At 47.9% G+C, this 23,831-nt stretch overlaps 3 protein-coding genes across 13 annotated transcripts; 2 read left to right on the top strand and 1 right to left on the bottom strand.

The window, feature by feature from the left end:
- Positions 1-759: 759 nt before the first annotated feature.
- Positions 760-1,828, top strand: LOC108156949 (eukaryotic translation initiation factor 3 subunit F-1). Its single transcript, XM_017288718.2, has one exon. It carries the CDS (start codon positions 858-860, stop codon positions 1,698-1,700), a length of 843 nt encoding a protein of 280 aa, XP_017144207.1. The 5' UTR covers positions 760-857; the 3' UTR covers positions 1,701-1,828.
- A 104-nt stretch (positions 1,829-1,932) lies between these two features.
- On the top strand, positions 1,933-4,803 carry LOC108156948 (kelch-like protein 7). 2 transcript variants are annotated; one of them, XM_017288714.2, is made up of 3 exons: positions 1,933-2,995; positions 3,063-3,271; positions 3,330-4,803. In XM_017288714.2, exons 1-3 carry the CDS (start codon positions 2,132-2,134, stop codon positions 3,580-3,582), a joined length of 1,326 nt encoding a protein of 441 aa, XP_017144203.1. In that variant the 5' UTR covers positions 1,933-2,131; the 3' UTR covers positions 3,583-4,803. The 2 variants fall into 2 exon arrangements, with proteins under 2 accessions (XP_017144203.1, XP_017144206.1); XM_017288717.2 differs by lacking the exon at positions 3,330-4,803 and having other exon boundaries at positions 3,046-3,154.
- Positions 4,412-20,364, bottom strand: LOC108155882 (uncharacterized protein CG43427). 10 transcript variants are annotated; one of them, XR_004472089.1, is made up of 12 exons: positions 19,952-20,090; positions 18,434-18,640; positions 16,895-17,037; positions 16,602-16,758; positions 14,322-15,698; positions 9,918-9,956; positions 7,879-9,073; positions 7,195-7,568; positions 6,188-7,140; positions 5,884-6,119; positions 5,477-5,633; positions 5,316-5,402 (listed from the first exon to the last, which is right to left on the bottom strand). XR_004472089.1 is itself a non-coding variant. In XM_017287017.2 (11 exons), the coding sequence occupies exons 1-11, from the start codon at positions 20,063-20,065 to the stop codon at positions 5,215-5,217; spliced, it is 4,959 nt and encodes a 1,652-aa protein (XP_017142506.2). In that variant the 5' UTR covers positions 20,066-20,090; the 3' UTR covers positions 5,004-5,214. The 10 variants fall into 10 exon arrangements, 6 of the variants coding, with proteins under 6 accessions (XP_017142505.1, XP_017142506.2, XP_033245906.1 ...); XR_004472090.1 differs by having other exon boundaries at positions 5,908-6,119; XM_017287017.2 differs by lacking the exon at positions 5,477-5,633 and having other exon boundaries at positions 5,004-5,402; positions 5,908-6,119.
- Between the last annotated feature and the right edge of the window lie 3,467 nt (positions 20,365-23,831).

The following is a 23,831-nucleotide window of genomic DNA, read 5'->3' as shown; positions in this document are numbered from 1 at the left end:
AAAGGCCAAAACTAGTCAGTCTCTGATTTAGAGGTATTTCAACGATATTTTGAAGGTTGTGGTCTTCTTACAGAAACCAAGAATAGGTATCAGGATCGAGATCATATACTCATCACTCATCATATACATGAATATGTCTAAAAAATGTCAATTTGAGAAAAGGTCTTTGTTAGTTACGTTTTATCTTCATATCAATATTTATACTTTCGTATAAAATTAACACAATAGGGTATACAAAGGCCTATACTACGGCTTACACGCAATATAGCGACTCTTTTTTTGTTGAACTTTTTCGCTTAAACCTTTTTTTACAATAAATACAATAAAAGCAAGGATTAAAAACTATCCAATCTTGTAGAAAATTTATTCATCAATGGGATAAAACTATGTGGGCATTGCTGAAAGTTTTAGTTAGTCAGCTTTATTCAATGGAATATCAAAATTGAGCAATTTTTTTTTCGTTTGTTTTGATTGACCTATTTCGCTACTTGTTTTTTGTTTGACTTATTTCGCTAAAACCTCTTTTTACGCAAAATGCAATAAAAGCAAGAATTAAGAATACACCAGTTAAATAGAAAATTGATTCATCAATGGTATAAAATTATGATGGCATGGCTAAATGTTCTATATAGCTAGTAATATTCGACGGAATATCAAAAACGAGGAATATGTATAACAGGAATATGTATTGTCCATATCGAAACATTGAACCATCGTTAGTTTAGTAGCGCGATAGTGCCCTACCATCGATAGCTCTCCACCTCTACTCCCATCTCTACCTTGAAAATACACAGCGTGGCCTGGAAATTTTTCGCCGAAATTATTAAATTTTGCAAAAGCATTGAGTTTTTTACAATATGTCAGCACTAAATCTTACTGTTCGCGTTCATCCCGTGGTGCTCTTCCAGGTGGTGGATGCCTTTGAGCGGCGCAATGCGGAGTCACACCGCGTCATCGGCACTCTGCTGGGATCCGTGGAGAAAGGTGTCGTCGAGGTGACCAACTGCTTCTGTGTGCCGCACAAGGAACACGACGACCAGGTGGAGGCGGAGCTGAGCTATGCCCTGGACATGTACGACCTGAACAGGAAGGTGAACTCCAACGAGGCCGTTGTCGGCTGGTGGGCCACCGGCAACGATGTGACGAACCACAGTTCTGTCATCCATGAGTACTACGCCCGGGAGTGCAACAATCCGGTCCATCTCACCGTGGACACATCCCTGCAGAGCGGACGCATGGGCCTGCGGTCCTATGTGTGCATCCAGTTGGGCGTGCCCGGCGGCAAAACCGGCTGCATGTTTACACCCATTCCCGTGGAGTTGACCAGCTACGAGCCGGAGACCTTTGGTCTGAAGTTGCTGCAGAAGACGGTGGGCGTTGCCCCAGCCAACCGTCCAAAGACAGTGCCACCCATGCTAGACCTGGCCCAAATTTCTGAAGCCTCCACGAAGCTGCAATCCCTGCTAGACCTCATCCTGAAGTACGTTGACGAGGTTATTGCTCACAAGGTGACGCCGGACAACGCTGTGGGCCGCCAGCTGCTCGACCTCATCCACTCCGTGCCGCACATGAGCCACGAGCAGTTCACCCAAATGTTCAACGCCAATGTACGCAACCTTCTGATGGTCATCACGCTTTCCCAGCTTATCAAGACACAGCTGCAGCTCAACGAGAAGCTGACGTTTCTGCCCACAGCCTAGGGCGGCCGATACCTGAGGGTGGCCTGAGGGTTCTTTTTAAGTCGAAAGCAGTGTAACAACAAAGTGTATTGGATTATGTTTTTCTATTTGATGTATCTAAGTAATAAAGTGCTCGGATCGCCAACAAATAAGCCTTAGCGCCTATATCGAAAGGGAAGAACCTTACTCAGGACAAAGGATGTCGGAATGGCCGTAGGTTTGTGAGCCTGAGAACCAAGAATTACCAAAATCGGAAAAGTAATTGTGAAGTTATAGGGAAAAGAGTAAGACACTCGTTTAGACGTCATTATGAAAGTTAGTTGCTATGAAGGCTTCCCGAGGTTTCCCGAGGGAAACTAAGCAGAAAACAAGTTCGAATCAGATTCAGAATCGAGTAGGCTACTCTCCACCCCGTATTTGTCACACACAAAACCCCGAGAGAAAATAGTAATATGAAGGACGCAGGCTCAACAGAGATCAGCAGCAGTATGACACAGAATGGTGACAAGACAGAGGACATTCAGACTGCCATCACTGTGGATGGCTCCGAATCAATTGCGAAGACTCTTAAAGAATTGGATATTTATTCAAGTGTTGAGAAGACCATACACTCGGTGCAGGAGGAGAAGCAAATGGAGAAAAAGGAGGAGGAACTTCAGTCTGTTCCAGCAATCATTGAACTGAAGCCAAGCCCCAAGACAACGTTGGCCAAATTGGTGCCATCGTACGAATCGACGCAGGACATGTGGTCAAATCACCGATGGCCTGTGCGGCAAAGCGTAGCCCATTCGCTAGTGCACTCCATCGAGAAGAACAAAGCCGCCACCGATACGGTGGTGGTGGTGGATAATAAGCGATTCGAGTGCCACCGAATGCTCTTGGAGGTGATTAGTAAGTTGTTCCGCGAAATGGAGCGCACGGAGGAGTACCACATCTCCAATCAAGTGATCAGCGCCCATGACTTTGGTATCCTCTATCGCTGGCCCTTCCAGGGGAAGGTCAAGGACTCCATCGGGCACTCCTCTTTGCTGAATATCCTAAAGGCCGCCCAGTTCTTTGGCTGCGAATATCTTGTCACCAAATGCTGGGAGATGCTCGAGATCGTCACAAAGGACAGCTTCACGACCATGGTGCTCTGCGGTTGCCCTGTCGGCAGCGTCTCACACAATAGCTCCACCCTCAATAAGATTCTGATGACACGCTTGGGTGAGGGATTTCTGCAGTTTGTCGCCAGTTCCGAGTTCGTCAACCTCCCGCCGCCGATAGTGCAATGTCTGTTTATGGATGGTCGTCTGGCGGTTAATTCCGAATTGGAGGTGCGTGCAGGGTCCCCAGGAGGATGCTTCAAATGACATATTCAATGCAGTCCAATCGTCTCCCCAGGTTCTGATGGCGGCCATCGTTTGGCTAGACTATAATTGGCCCCAGCGCGAAAAGTACCTCGGGTTCATTGTGGAGGGGATTCGTTTCCATCAGATCCCATTCCATTTCCTCATAACCTTTGCAGAGCGATGGGATGGTCCACGGGCATTGCGCGCAGTGGCGCAATCCGAAGAGTTTAAGAAACTTGAAAGGAAAGCCCTCATTGAGCTGTAAGCAGCGGAACGCATAAGTGGAACCATAAACGGATAACAAATTTCTTATTTTTAGCCAAAAATCTCCACAGAAATGTCACGGGCGAACGGGAAAATCACGCGTTTGGATATACGATCGAAGTGCCGGATACCACCACAGCCTTACGTGCGAGAATGAAATATTCTGGTCATACAATATGTTTGCGGATTACCTGATCTTCCTACAGACTGCGGGAACATCTCACTGCTCGCAGCTGCTGCCTTGCGATGAACCCAGCATCGTCTGCTGTCCGCCCGAAATACTGGATTCATCCGAATCCGACTCCTAATTTAGTTTTACTTTTTTGAGCTCTTCCGGCTAGTCCTATGTAAATAAAGGTTTAAGTTCCTTGCTACCCCCTTCTGCGGTATGTGCAGCGATCTATAAGATCAACATCAGTCACGACCTCCATGCTCCTCTTCAAGGGTACGACAGACAGTTGAAGCCAATCTTAAAAGTCAGTAGAGCTTTGTTCCGAGTGAGTTCCAGAATTCTTATGGCTTATGTATATAACTCCCCATACTCAGGCACACACACATCCTTGGAGTTCTACTCTACCAATTTATTGGGTGCTCAAGAATTACCTATCAACAAATTTCAAAAAAATGTAATACGAAATTTCAACAAGCATTGTCAGTGACCATTAGATTAAAATGTAACATTGAACCGAATTACTCATAAACTTGCATATATGCAAGGAAAAGCAAACCGGGAAATAATGTAAGAAATGTAGCTACTGTACCACAACTTATATCTCGGATCGTTTATAATTGGATCGTTTTACAAGGTTTTGATTCTGTTTTTCGGGTGTCAATCGGTTTTTGTTGGAGGAAAGATTTAGTGCTATAGCAGTCAGCTTTAGCAGTTTCATGGCAACCATTGTAAGGCGTCGTGCAAGACCCAAGGGTTGAAATAAAACACAATTAGTTTGTTCTTTTAAATACTTTATTATAAAACTACGCGAAATTCAAAATGTTCCTTTTATACAGAAAAACGATTCATACGGGTATAGTAGTATACCAATCAGTTTTAAAAGTTAATCGTTAGATTCAAAAAGTGTGTAGAATATCCATGCATTTGATTTCTATGCTTAATTACAATAAATAAGAGTAACGACATTTAGAAATTAAATTGTTTCTTGTTATATGCACATCTCATGTATGTAATATGTATGTATATGCATGTATATAATATTATGTACTTATGTTAGTGTGTTGCGTGTGTGTAAGGGTATTTTGTTTATAATTTTAGGTACATTGGATACGTCGTTAGGTATGCTATGTGGGCTGGGGCAATGGGCGTGTGGGATAGTACACAGAAATTTGAAAAGATACATAAATATGCAGAATTTGTTGGGAAATTAATGTACAATTTAGTTCTGTTTGTAAGTAGGGGCTATATAAGCAATATACAATTTCAAAAATTTTAACAACGTTCATAGAACTTTTTTTTTTCGTTTTTTTCTTATACTTTTCAACACACAATAAATCTTATACGCCTGCTTTTGAAATTTGACTTTGACTTTGCGTAAAACATTAGAGAGCTTGGCTTTTCTTTTTAAACATATATATATATATGTATATAAATGTATATATATATATATTATAATATATGTATGTAGAATATCGTATATAAAACGTTAAAATCTGAATCAAAAAGCAATGCAAAGACATTCAAAAAATTTCGTACTTATTATGGATGCAATTAACATTATTCTGAAACATTTTTGTATTCTGTATTTGACTTTGTTCTCAACATGGATATATGTATATATGAACATACGAATTAGGTCATTAATTAGTTCCTAGTAATAGTACAACAACAACAATCAATGTTGCAATAGCAACAAGAACAAGAACAACAATCATTCTAGAGTCCAGGCACGGCCCCTTCCCACTCCCGTTCCTCCCCGGGACTTGGCCTAAACGCAGCTAAACTTGATGCCGTCGTCGCTGGAGTAACAGTTCTGGCAATGAAGCTTGTGGTTGCGCACCCGCACGTCCGTCCCATTGAGTCCGTCGCCCAGCTGCACGTGGCAGACGCAGCACTTGAAGCAGTTGATGTGATAGAACAGCAGCAGCGATTCAATGATCATGGCAGCACCGCGACCTATCAGAAACGGCAGAAAAATCAATCATTAGTAGGATCTTCTAGGTGCATATTCTTTTCAGTGAACAAGATACCTTCAGAAGTTAGTTTTTGCTTAGTTATGTATTAGTCTTTCATTAATTGTAGCTATTAGTGATTATAGATTATGATTAGTTGGACTGAATCAGACCCATACAATATATTTGAGCGCTTTGTGCACTTGGCGACAATTGTCGTGGGTGCAGCCCAGATCTGTGACAGACATGTAAGCGCAAAAAGAGAAGAGATGTGTACATATAGAGGCGAGAAATGTATTATCGAGCGGATAAAGAAAGCTTAGACCATGATCCGTTACTGATCCATATCTGAACCCAACTATGAGGCTAGTGAGTGTTTGAGAGTGTGTGGCTTGTGATGCTCGCTGTGACAAGCCTAGAGAATGAGGCCAAGAGTGAATGAAGAGCAGGAGGAGTTGGGATATAGATAGAACCACAACACTCACAACCAACGTAGTAGCAAAGTTTACCTAATTCGTCGCCGCAATGAGAGCACTTCTTCTTTCCACTGACGCTGAGCACCTTCTCCTGGCTGCCGCTGTTGGTGTTGCTGGTGTTGTTCGTGCTGATGGTGTTAGTGGCGGTGGATTTATTGCTGCTAATGATGGACTGCTTCTGCTGCTGCTGCTGGTAGCCATTGGTATTGCCATTGACTTGGCTATAATTGCCATTGCCATCGAACCTATTGGGAAGATAAATACGATTAGAATACATACATTAGAAAGGAATCGAATCCACGGGGACACCTACCGTTTGCGTTCTCCAATGCCCTTGCTCTGAACCCGCTCCGTCAGCGTTTGGATGATGGAGTCGGGCAGGGGCTTGCCATTCGATTTGATGCCAGGCATCGATCTCCTGTTGAGCTGCTCGATGCGTCGCTGTTCCGCTTCCTGGAGCAACCAATGGTTGTTGTTGTAGATGGCCCCATTGTAGTCGGGCATGGACTTGCGCTTCTGCTGCTGTGCGGACAGCCAGGCCGGATCATTGGCCAGGTTGCTGTCGTAGCTCTTGCGCTGCTGCACTTGCACCCAGCCATCGGTGTACTTGGGCTTGGGAGTGGCACTCAGGGCGAGGAGTGTGTTCCTCGACATGTTGCTCAGATTCTGGGCAGACTGATGATGGTAGGCGGCTGCCGCTGAGGCTGTGACGGCTGGTGGATACCCGGAGCCAGAGTGGCGTGGCGGCATCGGGGCACCGGCAATTTTCACCAGCGAGCCGCCATAAGCATTGGCGGAGCTCTGGCGCTGCCGCGTGCTAACAGCATAGTCCGGCTCCAGGCCATGTCCGTTGCTTATGTGCATCGCACGCAGTGGTTTCGTGGGAGGTTTCGGCGGCGCCAGCATCAGCCGGCTGGAGAACTCGTTCAGGTCCGACATTGACTTGCGGTAGTCCGTGTCCATCTGCTGATACGCATACATCGCCGCCACCTGCTGCTGCTGCTGTTGCTGCTGCTGTTGTGGCACGTTGGCGTAGATTTGCTGGGGATGCGGTTGATGTGGATGCAGCTGCTGCTGTTGCTGCTGTTGGTGCTGTGGCGGCTGGAAGGCGCTCAGCATGCCGTTGCCGATGCCCAGGCCATGGTGCAGGTCCTGGAGCGAGCGACGGTTATTGGACATCAGCATCTTGGCCCCGTGCTGCAGCTCCCGACGGGCTATATTCTCGCGCAGCAAAAGGTTCTCCCGCTGTCGCTTTAGTTCCTCCTGCTGGAAATGGTTAAGGTTTAGTATTCCCTTTAATCCGTCCCATTCCTCACTCACCGAAAAGTGCAATAGTTCCCGCTCCACGCGCAGCACTTCCCCCTGCTCTCGTATCTTCTCCTCGATGGACTGCATCTTGGCATTGGCCGTCGCCGTGGCTTCGCTCAGCGATTGTGTGGCCGCGGCCGCCGCCGTTGCCGATTCTGTCCAGGACTCGGCCGAGTTTCCTTTCACCGTCTGCAGCAGTGGCGTCTGGGCCGCCAGGAGGGTCTCATTCTGGTAGATAATCTCGCCGCCCAGCCCCGACACTGGTGGAGGCGGCAGCGGCGGCGGCGTTGCCTCCGACTGGGTGTCATTCTCCTCCGAGGAGTTGGTGTAGTGCTCGCTGCTCTGGCGGGAATGATTCTCTGACACTCCAGAATCGCGGCTATCTCCTGGGAATCGGAAACGTAGAGAGTTTTGTGGTCAGCTCTCTCTCTAATGGGGAGGCATTCATTGGGGAAGCACATCCATCTCTGCCACCACTTTGGCAGCAACTAAACGGATTATTTATACTTAACCTCGTAGGGGCGTGGCGGGGCGGGGCAGGGCAGAGTGCGGGCCGCAGCCCCCGGGCAGATGGTGTTCTGCCCTTCCCATCCCCTCATTTGTGATTTGCTCATTGTTTTCGTCATTTGCTTTCACGCCCTATTGGCTTCTCGTATTGGTTTTTCCCCATTTTCAATTGCAACCCAAGACTCTCACCTGTATCGGAACTATCACAGAGTCCCGCCTTGATGTACAGCTGCTTCTCGAGGCGGCGCTCCTCCTGCAGGAGCTGCGCCATGTCCGGCGGCGGGGCCACGGTCAGCTCCAGGTAGCTCTCCACATCGTCCAGATCTCCGTCCGTCTCGATGCCCAGGAAGCTGGACCGCTTGTTGCGCAGCTCCTTCTTGATCCGCTTCGTGGAGTTCATGCGCTTGATCGGCGGCGAGGGCTGGGCCGGCTCCAGCTGCGACGACTGCATATGACGACGCGTCCCGTTCGAGATGGTCTCGTACGTGTTGTCCGACGACCAGGTGTCCGTGTTGTGGCCCAGACTGCTGCCCAGGCCATCCAGCTCGTCGTCGTGGCCCAGCGAGGCGTCGTCCACGGGCACTGGCGGCGGACTCTCGGTGGGTGGCGGCGGTGGCTTCTCTTTGGGCGGCTCCATCGATCCCACCGGCATGGGCCCCGAGATCTGGCTGAGCTCCAGGCCCGTGTAGAAGATGTCGATGTTCTCGTACACCGGAATGGGACGCAGATGCTTGGGGGCATCGTAGTAGGGCTCCGTTGCCTTGGGCACTTGATAGTAGGGCTCTGGATCGGATGATAGTGCCGCTGTTCCGCCGATGCTGTTCTCGTTTTGATTGCTGTTGCCGTTGCTGTTGCTGTTTTGATTAGTATTCTGATTATTCTCGTTATTGTTACTGTTACTCGTTTGTTTATTTGGAATGCTTCTCCTGTGACTCCTCCTCGTCGAGGCTTGTGTGCCCTGTATCGGTGTCTGTGTTTGTATCTGTGTCTGTATCTGTGTGGATATCGTCATCGTTGCTATCTGTTCATTATCTACTTCATGCATAGATATAGTCGAGCTGACATTCTCGTAGATGGGCTCCCGTTCTCCCCGCTCTTCCTTTCTCTTCTGCTCATCGGTTTTATTTGGCATCTCTGTTGTGGTCTCCCCCTCCACCTCCTCCTCCCTTGGATCGATCTCCTCCTCCTCCTCCTCCTCCTGCTGCTGCTGTTGGTGACGCTGCTCTTCCACCTCTTGCTCCAACTGCTCCTCCTGCACATCCTCCTCCGCTTTCTCCTCACACTCCTGCTGTTGTTGGGGCTTTTCCATTTTCCTGCTGGTGATAGTGCTGGTGGTGGCTTCTCGATCGATTGCTTCCAGCGCCAATTCAAGAGCTTCGTTGATCTGTGGATATGGGATGAGGCGGGGCATGACCAGCGAGCGAGCGAGAAAGCATCAAAAGCGTGCATGATAGAGAGAGAAAGAGAGAGAGAAATGCGCATGGATCGCATGAATTTTCAGTTAGTTTTTGCACACGAAATGCTGGCTTTGCAAATAAAATAAAAACTAATTAACAAATTAAATTAAATAAATAACAAAAATCAATCAAACGCAATTAAAGAATGCTCACACTCTCATCGGGACCATGTCAGTCCCCAATGGGAGTGCGAAAGTGGGCTCTCTAGGGATTTCATCGGTTAATTCTTTGGTCTCAATTCGGACTCGGTTGCAATACGCAGTTGCACGTCGAACACTTGAGTGGTGGGTTAGGAGTCCAAGTACGAGTAGTATATGGAACTAGTACCTCTTTCTGAGAAAGGGGGCCAGATAAGTTCCGCTAATCCCCCAATTAACTTTTACGGAAATACTCGTAGATTACAATCAATCGAGAAGCAATCGTATCTGATTGTATCTGAACAGTCGTACTGCAGACGAGTGCAGATTGAAGATTCATTAACGAAAGAGAATACTTATCGAATTTGGATCCTATCTAAAAGTTGTCAATTCTTTGCTCATGGATCACTCTACGTTGCATAGTAGGAAGATATTTTCCATTGCATTTTTACTTTTTGTTCAAGCCTCGTTTCGTTAAGCCAAAGTTTGTTTTTCCTCCGATTTCTCACGTGGGTTCTCCTTGGCACTTAGTTCCGAGAAATCAATATAATTTGAAGGGTAGACACTTGAGAAAACACACAAATTCTACGCAATTCTTCAAGTGACTGGGGAACTGGTCGTCGTCGTCGCTTACCACTGCTTTACGATCCGAACCGCCTAACGAACTGTGGCGCTGAAATCGATTGATTGATATTTATGTAGCATTATTTGCTGTAAAAAAGGAAGATGACCGTGCACCGCCGTATGCGAAATATAAGCACGATTATAAATAGCTGCTCTGATGGGACGTCATAAAGATAGCCAGATATTGTCGATGGAATGGTTAGATATTCGTCGGCAATACGTATAGCGGGTAGCCCGAACGAACCCCAGGCATTGGGGGCTTACTGAAGACTAAACGTAAGCGGTGCAACCATCGACTGAACGAGCGATTCATTTAGATAAAGAAATGGCGGAAAAAACATACATATGCATATGTATGTACATGTGTACATAGATACGAGTATATGGGGCGACAAAACTGCAGAGAGTGGGTGGTGGGGTGTAGGGTGTGCGCCCCAAAGTATACCTTGTTGAACTGAAACCCCACGCGGCGATGGGGTCTTCTGACATTTGGCATTTTAAGGAGGTGATAAAATATGTTAAACGCAACATGCAACAAATTCAAGCAGAGACAAACAGAAGAGACGGAAAGAAGGAGACACGCAACAGGCAACAAAAAAGGGGAAGACAAACATAACAACAACACAAAAGATATAAAAGAGAGATAACGACAGATAGAGAACACCGCTTACCTCGGAAATTGTAAACTTGCAATAATTTTTGCTGGCAGTAAGCATGTAAACTATGTAACTGCGTTAAATTAAATATAAATCACACATCGTTTACATTATTATTTTAGCCAAGGAACGAGCGCAAGGCATGTAAGAGAAATGACAATGAATGGATCAAATACAAGTACTCGCTATAGCATATATGTAGATAGATAAAGCCTTAGAAACATAGCCTCAACCTCTGGCAACGAATACAGGATGGTGGAGGGAGATCAGGATATAGCGGTGGTGGGGGTGGGGGTGTTGGTTTGGTTTTCAGGATCCACGATTCTTTTCTTACACCGTTGTTACACTACACTTTACACTGCTACATGTACTGCTCCATCAAGCAGTGCCAAGCAGTTCAGATATAGCCCTCTAGCGGCTGAACCACGTATTTCAATATGTCAAGTAGCAAAGCGTTTATTTACATGAAGCGTGTAGAAACTATGGGAGTGCGGAATATCATAGATATGATCGATATCCATGTCCGTCCTTTTCAAAATGGCAGTTTCTTCAGGTTGATTTCGATTTAGGTTTAGGTTTATTCATAAAATAGCACAACAATTATATCTCATTTTGTAGTTTTTATAACATTTGTTCCTTTTTCTTTTATTGAGGTTTTTCTTTATAATCATTTTTTGTTCCTTTTTTTGTGTATTAGCGCGATTTTGATCTTTTTTGCGTGTGTGTGTTTTTGTGTGTGTATAAAATATATAACCATAAAACATATGTTTGACATTTCTTTACATAAAATCAAATTTCGTTTTTTTTACATAAAAGTGGGGTTTTAGTAATATCGTATTTGTATTATATAGATGTATGCGTATAGAAAGAAAAACTGTAGCTTACGTAGCTTGAGCCCATAACAAAATGTAGAAAACAATCAAAAAGTAAAGAATCCGAGAATAAACCAAAGTAAATAAATAACTATAATTTGTGTTAAAGTAAATTCGATTGAAAATTTCATTCGTTGATTTTGATTTTAAAATGTTCAAGTTTTCTGTTGGTATTTTCCGAATGTAACATTTGGATAATCATCAGAGAGGAGGATTTATAGTCCAAGAGAGAGCTTTTAGTTGTGGGGAGAGCTTTGAAGAGCTAAATTCAGTATGAGAGAGATCGAACATGAATGAACCATTATCCCTCTGATCTGTGGATGGGAAACCTGTCGAACCCTCTCTGATCTTGCAGGACTTTAGTGTGGGATCATTATCACTCTGATCTGTGGAGAGGAAACCTGCTGAATAGTGCTTTGGGTATAGTCTAAGCTCTCTGAACTTCCAGATCCGACATTACTTCTTCATAGTACTGGCAGCAGCTGCCCCCAATTTTATTATCTCATCATCCAGCAAATCGCTGATCTCCTGGGTCAGTGCCTTCTCTGTGGTGTTCTCCTCGAGTATCTCATCTGTGGTGATCGTCTTGCTGATCTCAATGTTTACGGGTGCCGGAGTCTTGGGCAGTGGCGGAGGGCCATCGGCCCCAGCCGCCTCTTCATGCTCTTTGGCGATATAGAACTTGGAATTGTCCACCTGCACAAAGTCCCCTGGGGTGACCACATCAACGCCACTGCGGGTGCTTGTGAGGATCACCTTCTTCTCGAGCGTCTCATTCAGAGTGGGATGATGATCTTTTTGGTGATGATTCTGGGCTGCCGCCTCCTCGTGGTGCCCGAAATTCCGTCGCAGAAAGTCAAAGATATTCTTGGTTTTCTTCTCCTTTACGGCCACTGGCGGTGGAGTTGGCGGGGGCGCCTGTTGCTGTTTGGGTGAGCTGGGCGGAGTTACCTGCTTGACTTTAATCTCCGTTTCTACCAGGTGAGTGCGAGCTATCAGGGGTTGCTCTGGAGCCGGAGACGACGTCGGGGCATAGCCCGCTCGACTGATCGAGTCCGTGCCAGAAGCAGAAATGCAACAGGGCTTGGGTATGGGTATCTTTGACTTTCTGCCCAAAAGCGGCGTCGACGGTGTGGCCGGGGAGGAGGCTGCCTCGGGCAGTGATGACCTTATCATCTGACTGCTGGCCAGTCGCTCTTCGGCGATGATCTGCTCGCAGGTGTCCATCAGTGCCTTGGAGTGGGCCGCCCTGGCAGTGCCAATGGGGGAGCTGGGCTTGACAATGGGCAGCCTTCCGGTAGCGCCATCGCAACGCTTCACATCCGCGTCGTTAATGTCCTGGAAGCCCGTGGCCGGCACTGGCGACTTCTTCACATCGATGCTATCGCAGAGGGGCTCCTGGGCAGGGGCCAGACAATCAAGGAGACCCGCACACAGAGCAATGTCCTCTTCGCTGGGCTTCTCATCAAACTGCTGGACTTTCTCCTGCCTGTAGCCATCGCAGCGCTTCACCAGGTCCTCGCTGACACTCTGATAGCCAGTAGAGGGCAGTGGCGCCTTGGCCACATCAATCTTATCACAGGGCATCTCCTCAATGGCCATCTGCTCGAGATGCTCGCGATCTTCTGCGGACAGCTGGAGATCTTTGGGTGCTTCTCGGTCGAGGAACTGCTGGCACAGCACCATCTCCACGGAGGGCGAAGTGGGTCGCGACGAGGCCAATTTAAAGAGACTCGATTCGTTCGGCAAGCACACCTTCAGGGCCGGCATCTCACAGGGTGAGGAGGTGTGCAATAGCAAGGAATCATTGGGTGCTAGAGGATCAACTCTCCCTGAAGCCAAGTGGGAAGTGGGAGGGCGAGTAGGAGCAGGAGCAGGAGCAGGAGCTGGGAATATCTTGCTCGGTGGCGAGTGCACAATCGCTCTGGTCTGTCCCACAACTGGGGCATAGTCTCCGGAGCTGCGATCCACAACGTCCAGCGATGGCAGCGATGCGTCCATATGCACCCTTTTATTGGGCTTGGGCGAAGCCGGAGGCGTCGTGATCTGTGGTATGCGACTCCTGGGAAGCGGCCTGGGCGACGAGGGTACCGATGGAGGTGCCCCATCGCTCGTCTGGCTAAAGCAGTTCGACAGAGCCTTCACGGTGTTGGGTTTGGGCAGCTCCTCGGGATGAACGATAGTCACCGGTGGTGCGCACATGATCACCTCCGGTGGGGGCACTGCCACAGGCGCTGGCTGCTGCTGCTGCTCGACTCTGATGTTCCGCCTTGGGGGCGGCGGAGGCGTTGGTGGCTTCTCCAATTGCCTTGAGTTGAATATCTCCACACGACCATTGATGCTAAACTGCTGAGGAGTGCTCGCCGCCGCGTTGGTGGTCAAGGGGGAAGCTAAGGTACTATTCTGTGGTCTTGCACTCGTGGCAATCCTCACCGCCTTTGGCGACATGGGGGGCTTGCCCATCGGACGTGGTATCTGAGTGGGACTTGGTGGGGTCTGGTGGGTCGGATGTATCTGTTGGATCGGTTCGATGGGGCTTGGAGTTGGCTTGGTAAAGTCAAAGATCTGGGTGAACTGACCGGGAGAGGTGGTGGCTGCCGGTTCGGCGACCTCTTTCAGATCCTCATCGTTTTGAAAGGTTTCCTTGAACATTTTAAGCAAATTGCGATGATGGACCATTTCGTTGGAGGGCTTTCTACGCAAGCTACAATTGGGAGAGGAGGATGTGGGAGTGGGATGCTGATTTGATTTTGGGTTTGGGCTTGGAGTGGGATTGTGGCTGGGGTCAGATTCGGACACCGACACCGACACCGCTGAAGCAGCTACTACATCAACATCACAAGGACTTATCTTAGCGGAATCGATAAAATTGTAAGTGGAACTTACACTAAATTCCATGTCCCGCAATGGAGGAGCTGCCGCTTGGGTCGGGGCTGCGGATGGTGCTGGAGCGGGAGCTGCAGCTAATGCTGCACATGGTGATTGGACCTGTGGCTGCGGCTGCTGCTGCGGCTGTTGATGCGGCAATGGAGAAGGATTCAGATCGGTGAGCTCATCGAACTCCGCTTCGATTTGGTTGACCGCGTTGGCAGCCTCCTCCAGCTGTCGCTCCTCGATGGCCAAGGCGGCGATGGCCGCATTGAGTTGGAGCTGCTGCTGCTGCAGCTCCTCGTTGGTGTCCTCATGAATGCCGCTGTCATCGTTGGTGCCTGTGCCTGCGGCTGTGGCCGGGGCCTCCTCCACGACGAGTGCTGGCGGTGGAGGGGCAGCGACTGGGGTCTGTTGTTGCTTTTGCTTCTGGTTCTGATGCTGCTGCTGCTGCTGTTGTTGGCGCATGCGCTCCTCCTCGCCCCGCATTATCTCCAGCTGGCGGGCATCTATGAGGGCCACCAGGGGGGGCTTCTTCTGCTGATCCTCTTTGGTAACGGACTGCTGGAGGCTGTTCAGCCGCTGCTTGAGCGGCGGCACAGGCACATCCACACTCTTGCTGTGGTTGAAGGCGTTCCGCTGCTGCTCCAGGCTCTGCATCCGATCCCGGATGCTCGAAATGTCGCCGGAGAGTCGCTTAATCTCTTGCTTGGCCTGCGGCTTCGAGCCATTGGAGGCTCCACTGTTGCCGTTCGTTAGGCGATCGCGCAGCACCACCTTGGGTGCAGCGGATGGGGCCCCGGCTCCGACTCCGACTCCGGCACCATTTGTTGCTCCCGATTTGGCCTGCTCGAAAATCTCCTTGCGCTTCGATATGTCCACCTTGGGCACATCCACCTTCTGCTTCTCCACCCCCTCCTGGGTGTCGCTGGGTGAGGTCACTTCGAAGCCGCTCAGCCGATCCTCGATCTTCGATCCCCGTCGCGTGGGATAGGCAATCGTCTCTCCGTTCGAGGATGGGGATGTGCTCATCTTTCCATTAGCATTGCCGTTGCCATTGCCATTGTTGCTGGCCCGTTGGACACGCTGCTTGTAGTCCTGGATCGCCCCCTCGTAGGTGTACTCGCAAGGATCTGGCGAACTGGCCGGCGCCGTGCTCGAGGATGTGTCGTAGCCGGGCGAGGATATGTACTCCCGCATGGCCCCCGCACTGGCCGCTTTCGATGCATTCGCCTTCGATGTGGTGGCCTGGCCGCTGGCTCCACTGTTTCCATTGCTGCCGTTGCTGTTGATGTGATTCTGTTGCTCCTCCACGCTTCCTCCAGAGGCACAGGCAGCGCCAGAGCCAGAGCCTGCTCCTCCAATGGCCTTGTCCAGCTCGGCGGCATTGTAGCTCTAGGGAAGAAATTGCGGAGAAGAGTGTTCAGAAATTAGTGGATGGGAGCAAGATTGCATCTCATATTCTACGTCTATCTACGGGACACAGATCCATAGCCATAACCATAACCTTTGGTGGAGTTTTGTTCCCAGACAACTCCATTCTATATTTGTAATATACTTTCCAATAGATCTACGACTTTCTCTTCCATCAACAATCACACACACACACACGCACTAGTACCCCATTCTCTTAGCCATTCTAAGCTCCTGTCCTGTCCATTTTCCCCATTAAGATTCCCTTTCTTTTCTGTGATAACGCCACCTCGTTTCCAGGGGTCGTCGAAGGGCCGTGATCCAACATCAATTTGCTGTATTTTATGGCTAGATTTTACGGCTGGCGACGACAAGCGCGTCTAATTGCTCAATCCCAGAGACACCATTTCCAACTCAATCTCCGGCTTCAATCGGAATCGGCTCTTCAGTATTCCGTTCGTTTATTATTTGTTATTATGATTTGATTGTTGTTTGCGTTTGTGCAAGAGCATTTGATTAATAAACAATTTGTGTTTATTGGCCCGCGTCGCTGGCCAAACACTTTCCAACGAGGCTGAACAATCCGCAATCCCCAATCCGCAATCCCCAATCAACAATTGAAAGCTTCGTCGGCGAAAATGCTTATAAATGATATTTAATTGTTAATTTGCTGTAATTGTTTATAAACGTTTTGCCACAGCACCACCAAATGGCGCTTAATGATGTTAAATAAAAAACTAAAGCAGAAAAAACAATAAGAAATTAGAACAGACAGACACACTCGTACATAGATGACATAGAAATTTTGCTAATGATGCGATTGTCAGAGCCTTTGCCATTGACCCCGTGTTTCGGGCTAGTGGAGTCTTCTAGTGGAGTACTCACCATGACACTGTTGTTGCCGTAGTCCTCGGAGAGACTGCTCTTGCCGCTGGCACTGCTGGTGCCGATGCCCAGGTCACTCAAATCGTTCGCCTCGTCCTCGTTGTAGACGGCCAGGGAGGCGAGCTTCACACGACCCCGGGATCCGCCGCGCTCGGCCCTAAACACCGAAGGGATATTCACTTGGTTAATATGCGAGTACACTTGATTCATGGCTCGGCTCCAGCACTTTCAGCTCTCGAATCGAAACTGAAACTGAAACTGATACTCGAGCTTCGGACTGGGGGAACACTTGCCTCTCCTCCATCATTTCGGTCAACGTCTTCGATTTTCGTCGCGTCCGATCATGCTCCTCCAGCTCGAGCTTCTTCGTTTCCACCACACGATCGATGATGTGCTCGACACGTTTTCGCCTTGAAGATTTCCAATTGTCAAGGTTCTGTTCCGATCCGATCCGTTCGGTTCCATTCATTAATATATATTTTTGTATGGTGTGTGATGTGTTATTGGTTTTGCATTGTTGGGAAGAAGAAAAAGGTAGAAAACGGTAGCGAAAGTTAGTATTGAAAATAAATAAGGCAATGTCTGGGCTCTCGTCTCTTGTTGTATTATTCGCATTGTCGCTGGACGTGGGGAGGTGTGTGCCGGGGAAGTTGGGGAAGAGCAAAAGTTTCTTTTGATGGCAATTAAAAAGTTTTTACCTCGGCCACGGCCCTACGTGACACAAAGGTGAAATGTGGCCACGAGACGCACGAACTTTGCCCATCTTCATGGCTCATCGTCATCGCCGGCTCGTTTATACTTTTTTACGACCATACGAGATATATAGAATTTCGGATAAGTGGAAAGCATCAGAGTATCAGAGAGATGTGCACTTCTGCAAAAAGCCAAAGAAGAGCTATCTTCTGGGGGGAAATTCCAATACACTTATCTGCTGAACATTTATTTCCTCAACAGTTATTGGAGCTTCCGCTGTATATGTGTATGAGAAATTCTATATTTAAATTTCTGACAAAACTTTCCTTCGATTGAAAACTTTTCGCATGGGAAACAAAACAGCAAGAGCAACGAGCAAACACTTTACAAGAGCTCGGGAGACCATTAAAACGGCATTTGGACTTCCTTTCCCATCGGAGCCCCAAGCCGGTCGACCAGTCGCCCAATTCCAAAACGTTGTACGCATTTTAATAGATTTTTGCTTTTCTTTTTGCTTTGGGACATTACTCGTAAAACAAAAGTTATGTCTGGGAATCGCGCAATCGATGGAACACCATCATCCATCCCATCCATCCATCCCATCCATGTGGGGGATTGGCCAAGAGACCGAAAATCCATTTCAAATGCAGCGACTGCATCGAAACAGCTGATTAGGTAATGAGCTGTCGTACAGTCACGTCAAAAGGCGGCGTTTTGTTGAGGTTATGAGGCAGACAGCAAACAGATTTGCATGTAAGCCGAACATTGTGCAAAGAAAATACGGGAGTGGGGAGTGTGGAGAGCGGAAAAAGCAGCCAAATGTAATAGTTGTGATTATGCAATGGCAATATCGTTATGTCCGCTAACGTTTCGGCGACGTGCATTGGAAACTGGAGCGGCCATAACGAGCCATGTGCCCGGTGCCCGGTGTCTGGTGCTGGGTGTCTGGTGCCATGCCCAAGACACTCGTAGTTTTATCTCAAGAGTTTACCCTCGAACGATATACGAAACATTCCATGCGATTTAGAAATTTGTCACGACTCTGTGCGAATGTGTCAACAGTTCGGACAGCGTTTCTCTCTCTCTCTGCCGATATATGGTGATATATGGTAGAGATATACGACTGCGGGTGTACTCACATTCTGCCACTCCTCGGGCTCCTCTTTCTGCACCTCCTTCAATTTCTTGACCTCCTCGGCCTTTTTCAGCTGCTGCTGGGCCGTCTGATACAGATTGCACGGCTTGATCTGGACAAACTGCATGGGATTCTTCGATGGAGGCGGCGGCGTGGGCTTCGTTACGCGCGCCTTGGTCACATACGATGTGGGATCCGGCGATGTAATGGACTGCAATTAAACAATAAGAATAATAAAGTTATATTTTCTAATTAGCATGAATTGAAGGGAGGGCATGGGAGGCCAAGAGGGGGAGTGAGGGCAAACTGGAGGCCAGATAAAGATCTAGAGTCAAATGCAAATGTCAGCAGCTCTCAGATGTCCAGGGTGTGGAGTCATTGCTGGCACTGGCACCGGGCACTGGGCACTGGGGACTGCTGGCTGTGTGGGCAGTTCTACTCGTTCGTATGTCTGTATTTTGTTCGCTTTTAAATCCTATTAAGTATTTTGCTTATTAAGCCGCTGTTGCCCCTACGGCCGCGGCTGCCTTGAACTGCCTTTAATTGCATAAAATATTCAACCGGGACTTATATGGAAATGCTGATTGGCTAAAGACTCGTAAATAGGTAAACGGAAACCTTGGATACCTCTTAGGAGTCCTTCTCCTTGAGTGGTATGGTGTGGTGTGGTGTGGCGATTTTTAGGGAATTACTTAACGTTTTCGAAAGTGCCTGTTGATTCTGTGAGTCATTTTTCTTGGTGATTAATTCAGTTTAACAAATACACATATTTTAACTAAAGGTGATTTTGGATGGTTATTTACTTTTATGTAAGGCTTGATTCCATGACTCATTTTTCTGGATGGAAGTGGATCTTCCCACATGAGAGTTCTCATAGATTTTCAAAACTTGACTTGCAATTCTTTGGGATTCTCTTTTCCAGCATTCGCTTGTGAGTATCGAAAATCAAGGGCCCGCCGCTGCTTTAAATATTATTTGTATTTAAGGAAATTCTTTTTTTAAAGCTATTTTTTCCCTTTTCTTTTGCACTCATTCAAGCTATGGAGAATATATTTTGTATTTCCGCTTTCTTCGGCCTGGCTTTTGCTTTCAACTGTTGAGCGATTGCCCGAGTGCATTGCAAGTGCTTTGACCCACCCAGCCACCCAATCGCCCCACCACCCAACCTCCACTCCTGTCCAAAACACACCACACATTTATGGGCAATAACTTTGTGTGGCAAAAGTCAAGCGTCGGAACACTTCCGTCAACGAGAAGCAGGGCAGACCTCAGACTTAGAACCAGAACGAGGCCCCACCTCAGACGATGGATTCCGCACTTGACTTGGGAGAAAAGAGAAGCGAAGGGGGAGGAGTGGAGTGGAGTGGGGTCATGTAGGGGCTCCATGGTGAAGCAGTTAAGTGATTTTGCTAGGAGGTCTGTTCTATATATCTGAAACCAGTGAAACTGCTGCTCCAATCGTTGAAAATAACCCTCTACCCATAGTGTACAATCTTAAGGTTTAATTGATGGTCAAACTCACCGATTTCCTGCCACCACAGCCGTTTGTGTCGCTGCCATTTGTGGAGGTTGCAGACGTGGACATCAGATCTTCGCTGCCCTCCATCATCACTTCCTGCTGCTCCAGGCCCTCCATTTTCTGCTAAATGTTATTTCGAACCTGCCTGCCTGCTCTTCGGGATCTTCTTGAGTGAATTTTTACTTTCCGCTTGGGGTTTGGGGCTCCAGCGATGGTGCGAGTTGTTGTTGTTGTGTTTGAGAGGAGAGTGCGAGATGAGCTGCTCACATGGCCGCAGCGCGGCGGCGGACTCCTACGCGGGGCTCGGTGCTCGGGGCTTGGGCTCGGGCCTCTGGTCAATGGCTCAACATGACAGTGGAATAGCAATATCGATTTCAGCTGCAGAGGTGTCAAGTGTTGCGCCACCGCCCACGCGCCTCAGGCCTCAGGCCACTGGGCCATCAAATACGGAGGTGTCCAATTTTATTAGCTGCAAGATAAAAGACACAAACTTATTGAATGCTGAATATGAAATGCAGCGAATGGTTAATAGAGTGTGTCTGGAATGCGTCTTGGAATAATCTAAAAGCCATTAACCCCTAAGTGGAGGAGCCAGCGCTGGGCCTGGAGCTGGAGTTGGAGCTAGAGAGTGGGCAGGGCAGGTGTCATCGGTTCGGCTCGGCAAACGTTAGTTAGTTGCTTCAAAAGAATGCTGAGCTACTTTCTGGCATCGCAGATCCGTGAGGGATCTATAAGAACTCTCAAGCATTTCCTCAACTGAACAATGCTCGAAAAAGTACATTGCGGAGTTCAATTAACATTCATCAAAGTGCATCCATAAGATGCTTTATCTAATTGTGCAACTCTGTTTGTCTGCCACAGTGGACGGGACGGGATGGATGGATGGATGGATGCCGCCGTGGCACTTGCCACGACTCCACGCAAGGGGACCCACACGCTGGTATGCGGGTCAATCTTATAAACTTCTGCCACAGTCATCCCATCATCGTCAACAGGCAACATGCAACATCCACTATCAGAGTCATCCTCCGCATCGTACGTCATCCAACTGTTTCTTTTTTCTCTTCTGTGTCCGCCAGCCATGTGACCCGGTATTTTTCAGATCGTTTTGCTACGCTTTTCATTCCCTCCTACTAATTAATAACTATTAAGTATTCTCTTTTCCCTCTTCGGGTGGGGGGCTGCTGTTGGGGTTGGGGTTTGCTTGTAATCGAGCTTGTTTATTAATTTTTTATGAATGCATCTCGCATCTAGAGATCTTTAGAAAGTCGGGTTCAAAAGGGTTACTCTCGGGTACACTCGCATGTGGAAATAAGCGGGTAGTCGCCGAGGGGTTGGCGGCTTTATCCGTCATAATTATGCGGTTAATATGACAGCTGATAAGTATTAGGCATGCCCACGGCTTCCTGTATTAGGCATTATGGAATCGAAGCCAAGACGAAGCAGTACATCATCCGTAGGGACCCAGAGACCCCCCCCTCCTTTGAGAGCCCATCCCCCGCCCATTAGCTGGAATGTGTTCATAATGTTTCTGCCATCAATTTGAATTATCAGCGGTTTGTCAGAAGCAATTCCCCGATCTGTGATTCGCCTGCGTTTGCTTCGATGATCATCATCAACACTTCTGCATGACTGTATCTTCTTCAGATTGTGGCATCTCATGTCAAATTTAATCAGCACATGTGCCAGCGTTTTTCAACACTCCAGGCATTCAAGTGGAGAAGCAGACTCAAGAGGAGACGGACACGGACATGGACACGGAGGCACGACAAGGCACTCCAAAGATCAGGAGGCACGAGGCTAATCAACATGAGCATTCGTATCCACATTCGCACTCGCACTCGTTGCTGAATGCTAATTTGCATATAAAATGCAACAACAAACAACCACAACAGCACCGACATTATATCTACCAGTAATAGATAACTGCGACTAAAAGCCAAGCAACAATTAAAGCAAAACTTTCAAATTGTAATAATTAAGCACTGGTCTGCTGTCTCTTGTCTGTTGTCTGCTGGTTGGGTCTCCGTTTGTGCGGAGGTTTTAGTCGCCTAACGCCTAACGACAGCTCGACAACGACTTTAACCACATCTCCACGGATAACTATAATGACTCGTGCGCAAATTGCAATAATTTAAATTTAACAGAAAACTAAACTCAGCTTTTACATAAGGCACTCTTGGCCACTTTCTCGGCCACCGAAGACCAGAGCCGAGACGGCGCGGAGGCGCTTTGCTTACTTAGAGCGGAGCCCCGACGCATTAGCAATAATTATTAAGCGAACAAAATGATAATTAGATAAAAATGGCCACTAAAATACGAGAAAAAGATCAGCGTTGGCGCCAATACCCAGAGACAGAGAGAGAGAGGCAGAGATCAAGTCTCGACGGTGTCCAAGACGGTGCACGAGATAGAGCCAAGAGCGGCAGTAAGAAAAGCATATGTAGCATTCCCCTCCCCTAACCCTGGTCTATCCACTTACAAATTGTATCAAGATGTTTTTGGAATGGATCGAGGCGCTGAATTAATTGATAAAATGGCGACGATGATGGCTATGATGGCTATGACAATGCCCAGGCACAGACCCAGACCAAAGACAGAAAGAGAATTCTTTCAGAAACGAGCGGCGCGGCGCGTAAATGCCACGCAATTGTCTTTGTTCTTCTTGTCTTTGAGTCTGTCTTTCAGCTAATTAGCGGCCACAGCAGTTAGAGCTCCAAGGCGGCAGATATCTGACGCTAGCGGCAGCATTGCCAACATCAAAGAGGACCAGACCAAAACAGAGCTGCATTTGGATGGTAAACAAGGGCAAGGCTTTGATCCGTTTGGCGACATGTACATAGGTCGGTTAATGAGGCATCACTAGGCATCCTTGGATTTGGTATGAACTATATTTTCGATCATGAATGATCAGCATCCCAAATCCCACATCAGATCCGTGAACAAATCATTGCCCCCATCTCCCAGCGCCTATCCAAAGATCTCTGTTCTAAATTACCATAATCCCAGGGCACTCTATCATAACTGGAAGCTCCCTGCGCTCCTCCACTCATTGTTTGCCAACGCCTAATGCGAAAACAAACAAAACTCTGCTGTTGTTCGGAGGAGGAGACGATCATTGTCTGCCGAAGACGGAGACGAAGACGCAGAGGCCGACGAACAAACAATAACCGAAGCGTTCTGTTAGAGCAAAATGTCTAATTAAATATTTATCAGGGATTTCGATCGAAAGAGGGGCCAGAGCAATGCACATTGCAAAGGCAGGCCAGGCCGGGCCAGACCAGGCCCCGTATTAACTTATCAGGCAAGTGAAATCTAGGCAGAGCCAAGATTATAATAGAGCTCTACTGCGAGTATACTGTATGTATGTTCCAGAACAATGGGCCGGGTCTGTTTTTAGTGGTTTTGAGTACTTTTTAGTGGGGAAACTACCTACTTACTCCGCACCGAAATAGGAAGAAGAAGTAAAACAAATAATAACCGTAGTCGCCGCTTAGATAAGAGAGGAGTGCACGTTAATGATCTGACTCTCTCTCTCACTCTCGCGTCACATTAAAATGGAGCTGGCGACACTCTCCGATTCGGTAAGGAAAAAGCAAAAGTGGAGCACCATCCAAAAGTCGGAGACCGATTTGGCCGTGGATCTGGTTGTGTTGACCAGGTGAAAAGTGGCATTGTAATAAATTTTTAACGTGACTTTAGATTAAAATTGTATTACCCGAAGCCGAACACGAACACGAACTCGTTCACAGCGCTCGCACTCGCGCTCGCAGTTGAAAAGTGGGATGGAGGTGGGAGGCACATCATCGCCGTCACCGTCACCGTCACCGGTTGGGTCTTCAGGAGGCGGAGGAGGAGACGGGTGTCAAGCTCCGTTAGCTGC

The sequence above is a fragment of the Drosophila miranda genome, chromosome 2, assembly GCF_003369915.1.
Source record: "Drosophila miranda strain MSH22 chromosome 2, D.miranda_PacBio2.1, whole genome shotgun sequence".
Classification (NCBI taxonomy): Eukaryota; Metazoa; Arthropoda; class Insecta; order Diptera; family Drosophilidae; genus Drosophila; species Drosophila miranda.
This window is presented reverse-complemented; position numbering and strand designations above follow the sequence as displayed.

Excerpts from the sequence above, each read along its gene's own strand:
- LOC108156949 (XM_017288718.2), top strand. The coding sequence starts at position 858 with ATGTCAGCACTAAATCTTACTGTTCGCGTTCATCCCGTGGTGCTCTTC.
- LOC108156948 (XM_017288714.2), top strand. The coding sequence starts at position 2,132 with ATGAAGGACGCAGGCTCAACAGAGATCAGCAGCAGTATGACACAGAAT. Across the intron at positions 2,996-3,062 it reads CGGTTAATTCCGAATTGGAG|GTTCTGATGGCGGCCATCGT; the intron begins GTGCGTGCAGGG and ends TCGTCTCCCCAG. Across the intron at positions 3,272-3,329 it reads AGGAAAGCCCTCATTGAGCT|CCAAAAATCTCCACAGAAAT; the intron begins GTAAGCAGCGGA and ends TCTTATTTTTAG.
- LOC108155882 (XM_017287017.2), bottom strand. The coding sequence starts at position 20,065 with ATGGAGGGCCTGGAGCAGCAGGAAGTGATGATGGAGGGCAGCGAAGAT. Across the intron at positions 9,957-14,321 it reads TGCGGGACATGGAATTTAGT|CGCCACAGTTCGTTAGGCGG; the intron begins GTAAGTTCCACT and ends AATCGATTTCAG. Across the intron at positions 6,120-6,187 it reads GGCATTGGAGAACGCAAACG|GTTCGATGGCAATGGCAATT; the intron begins GTAGGTGTCCCC and ends TCTTCCCAATAG.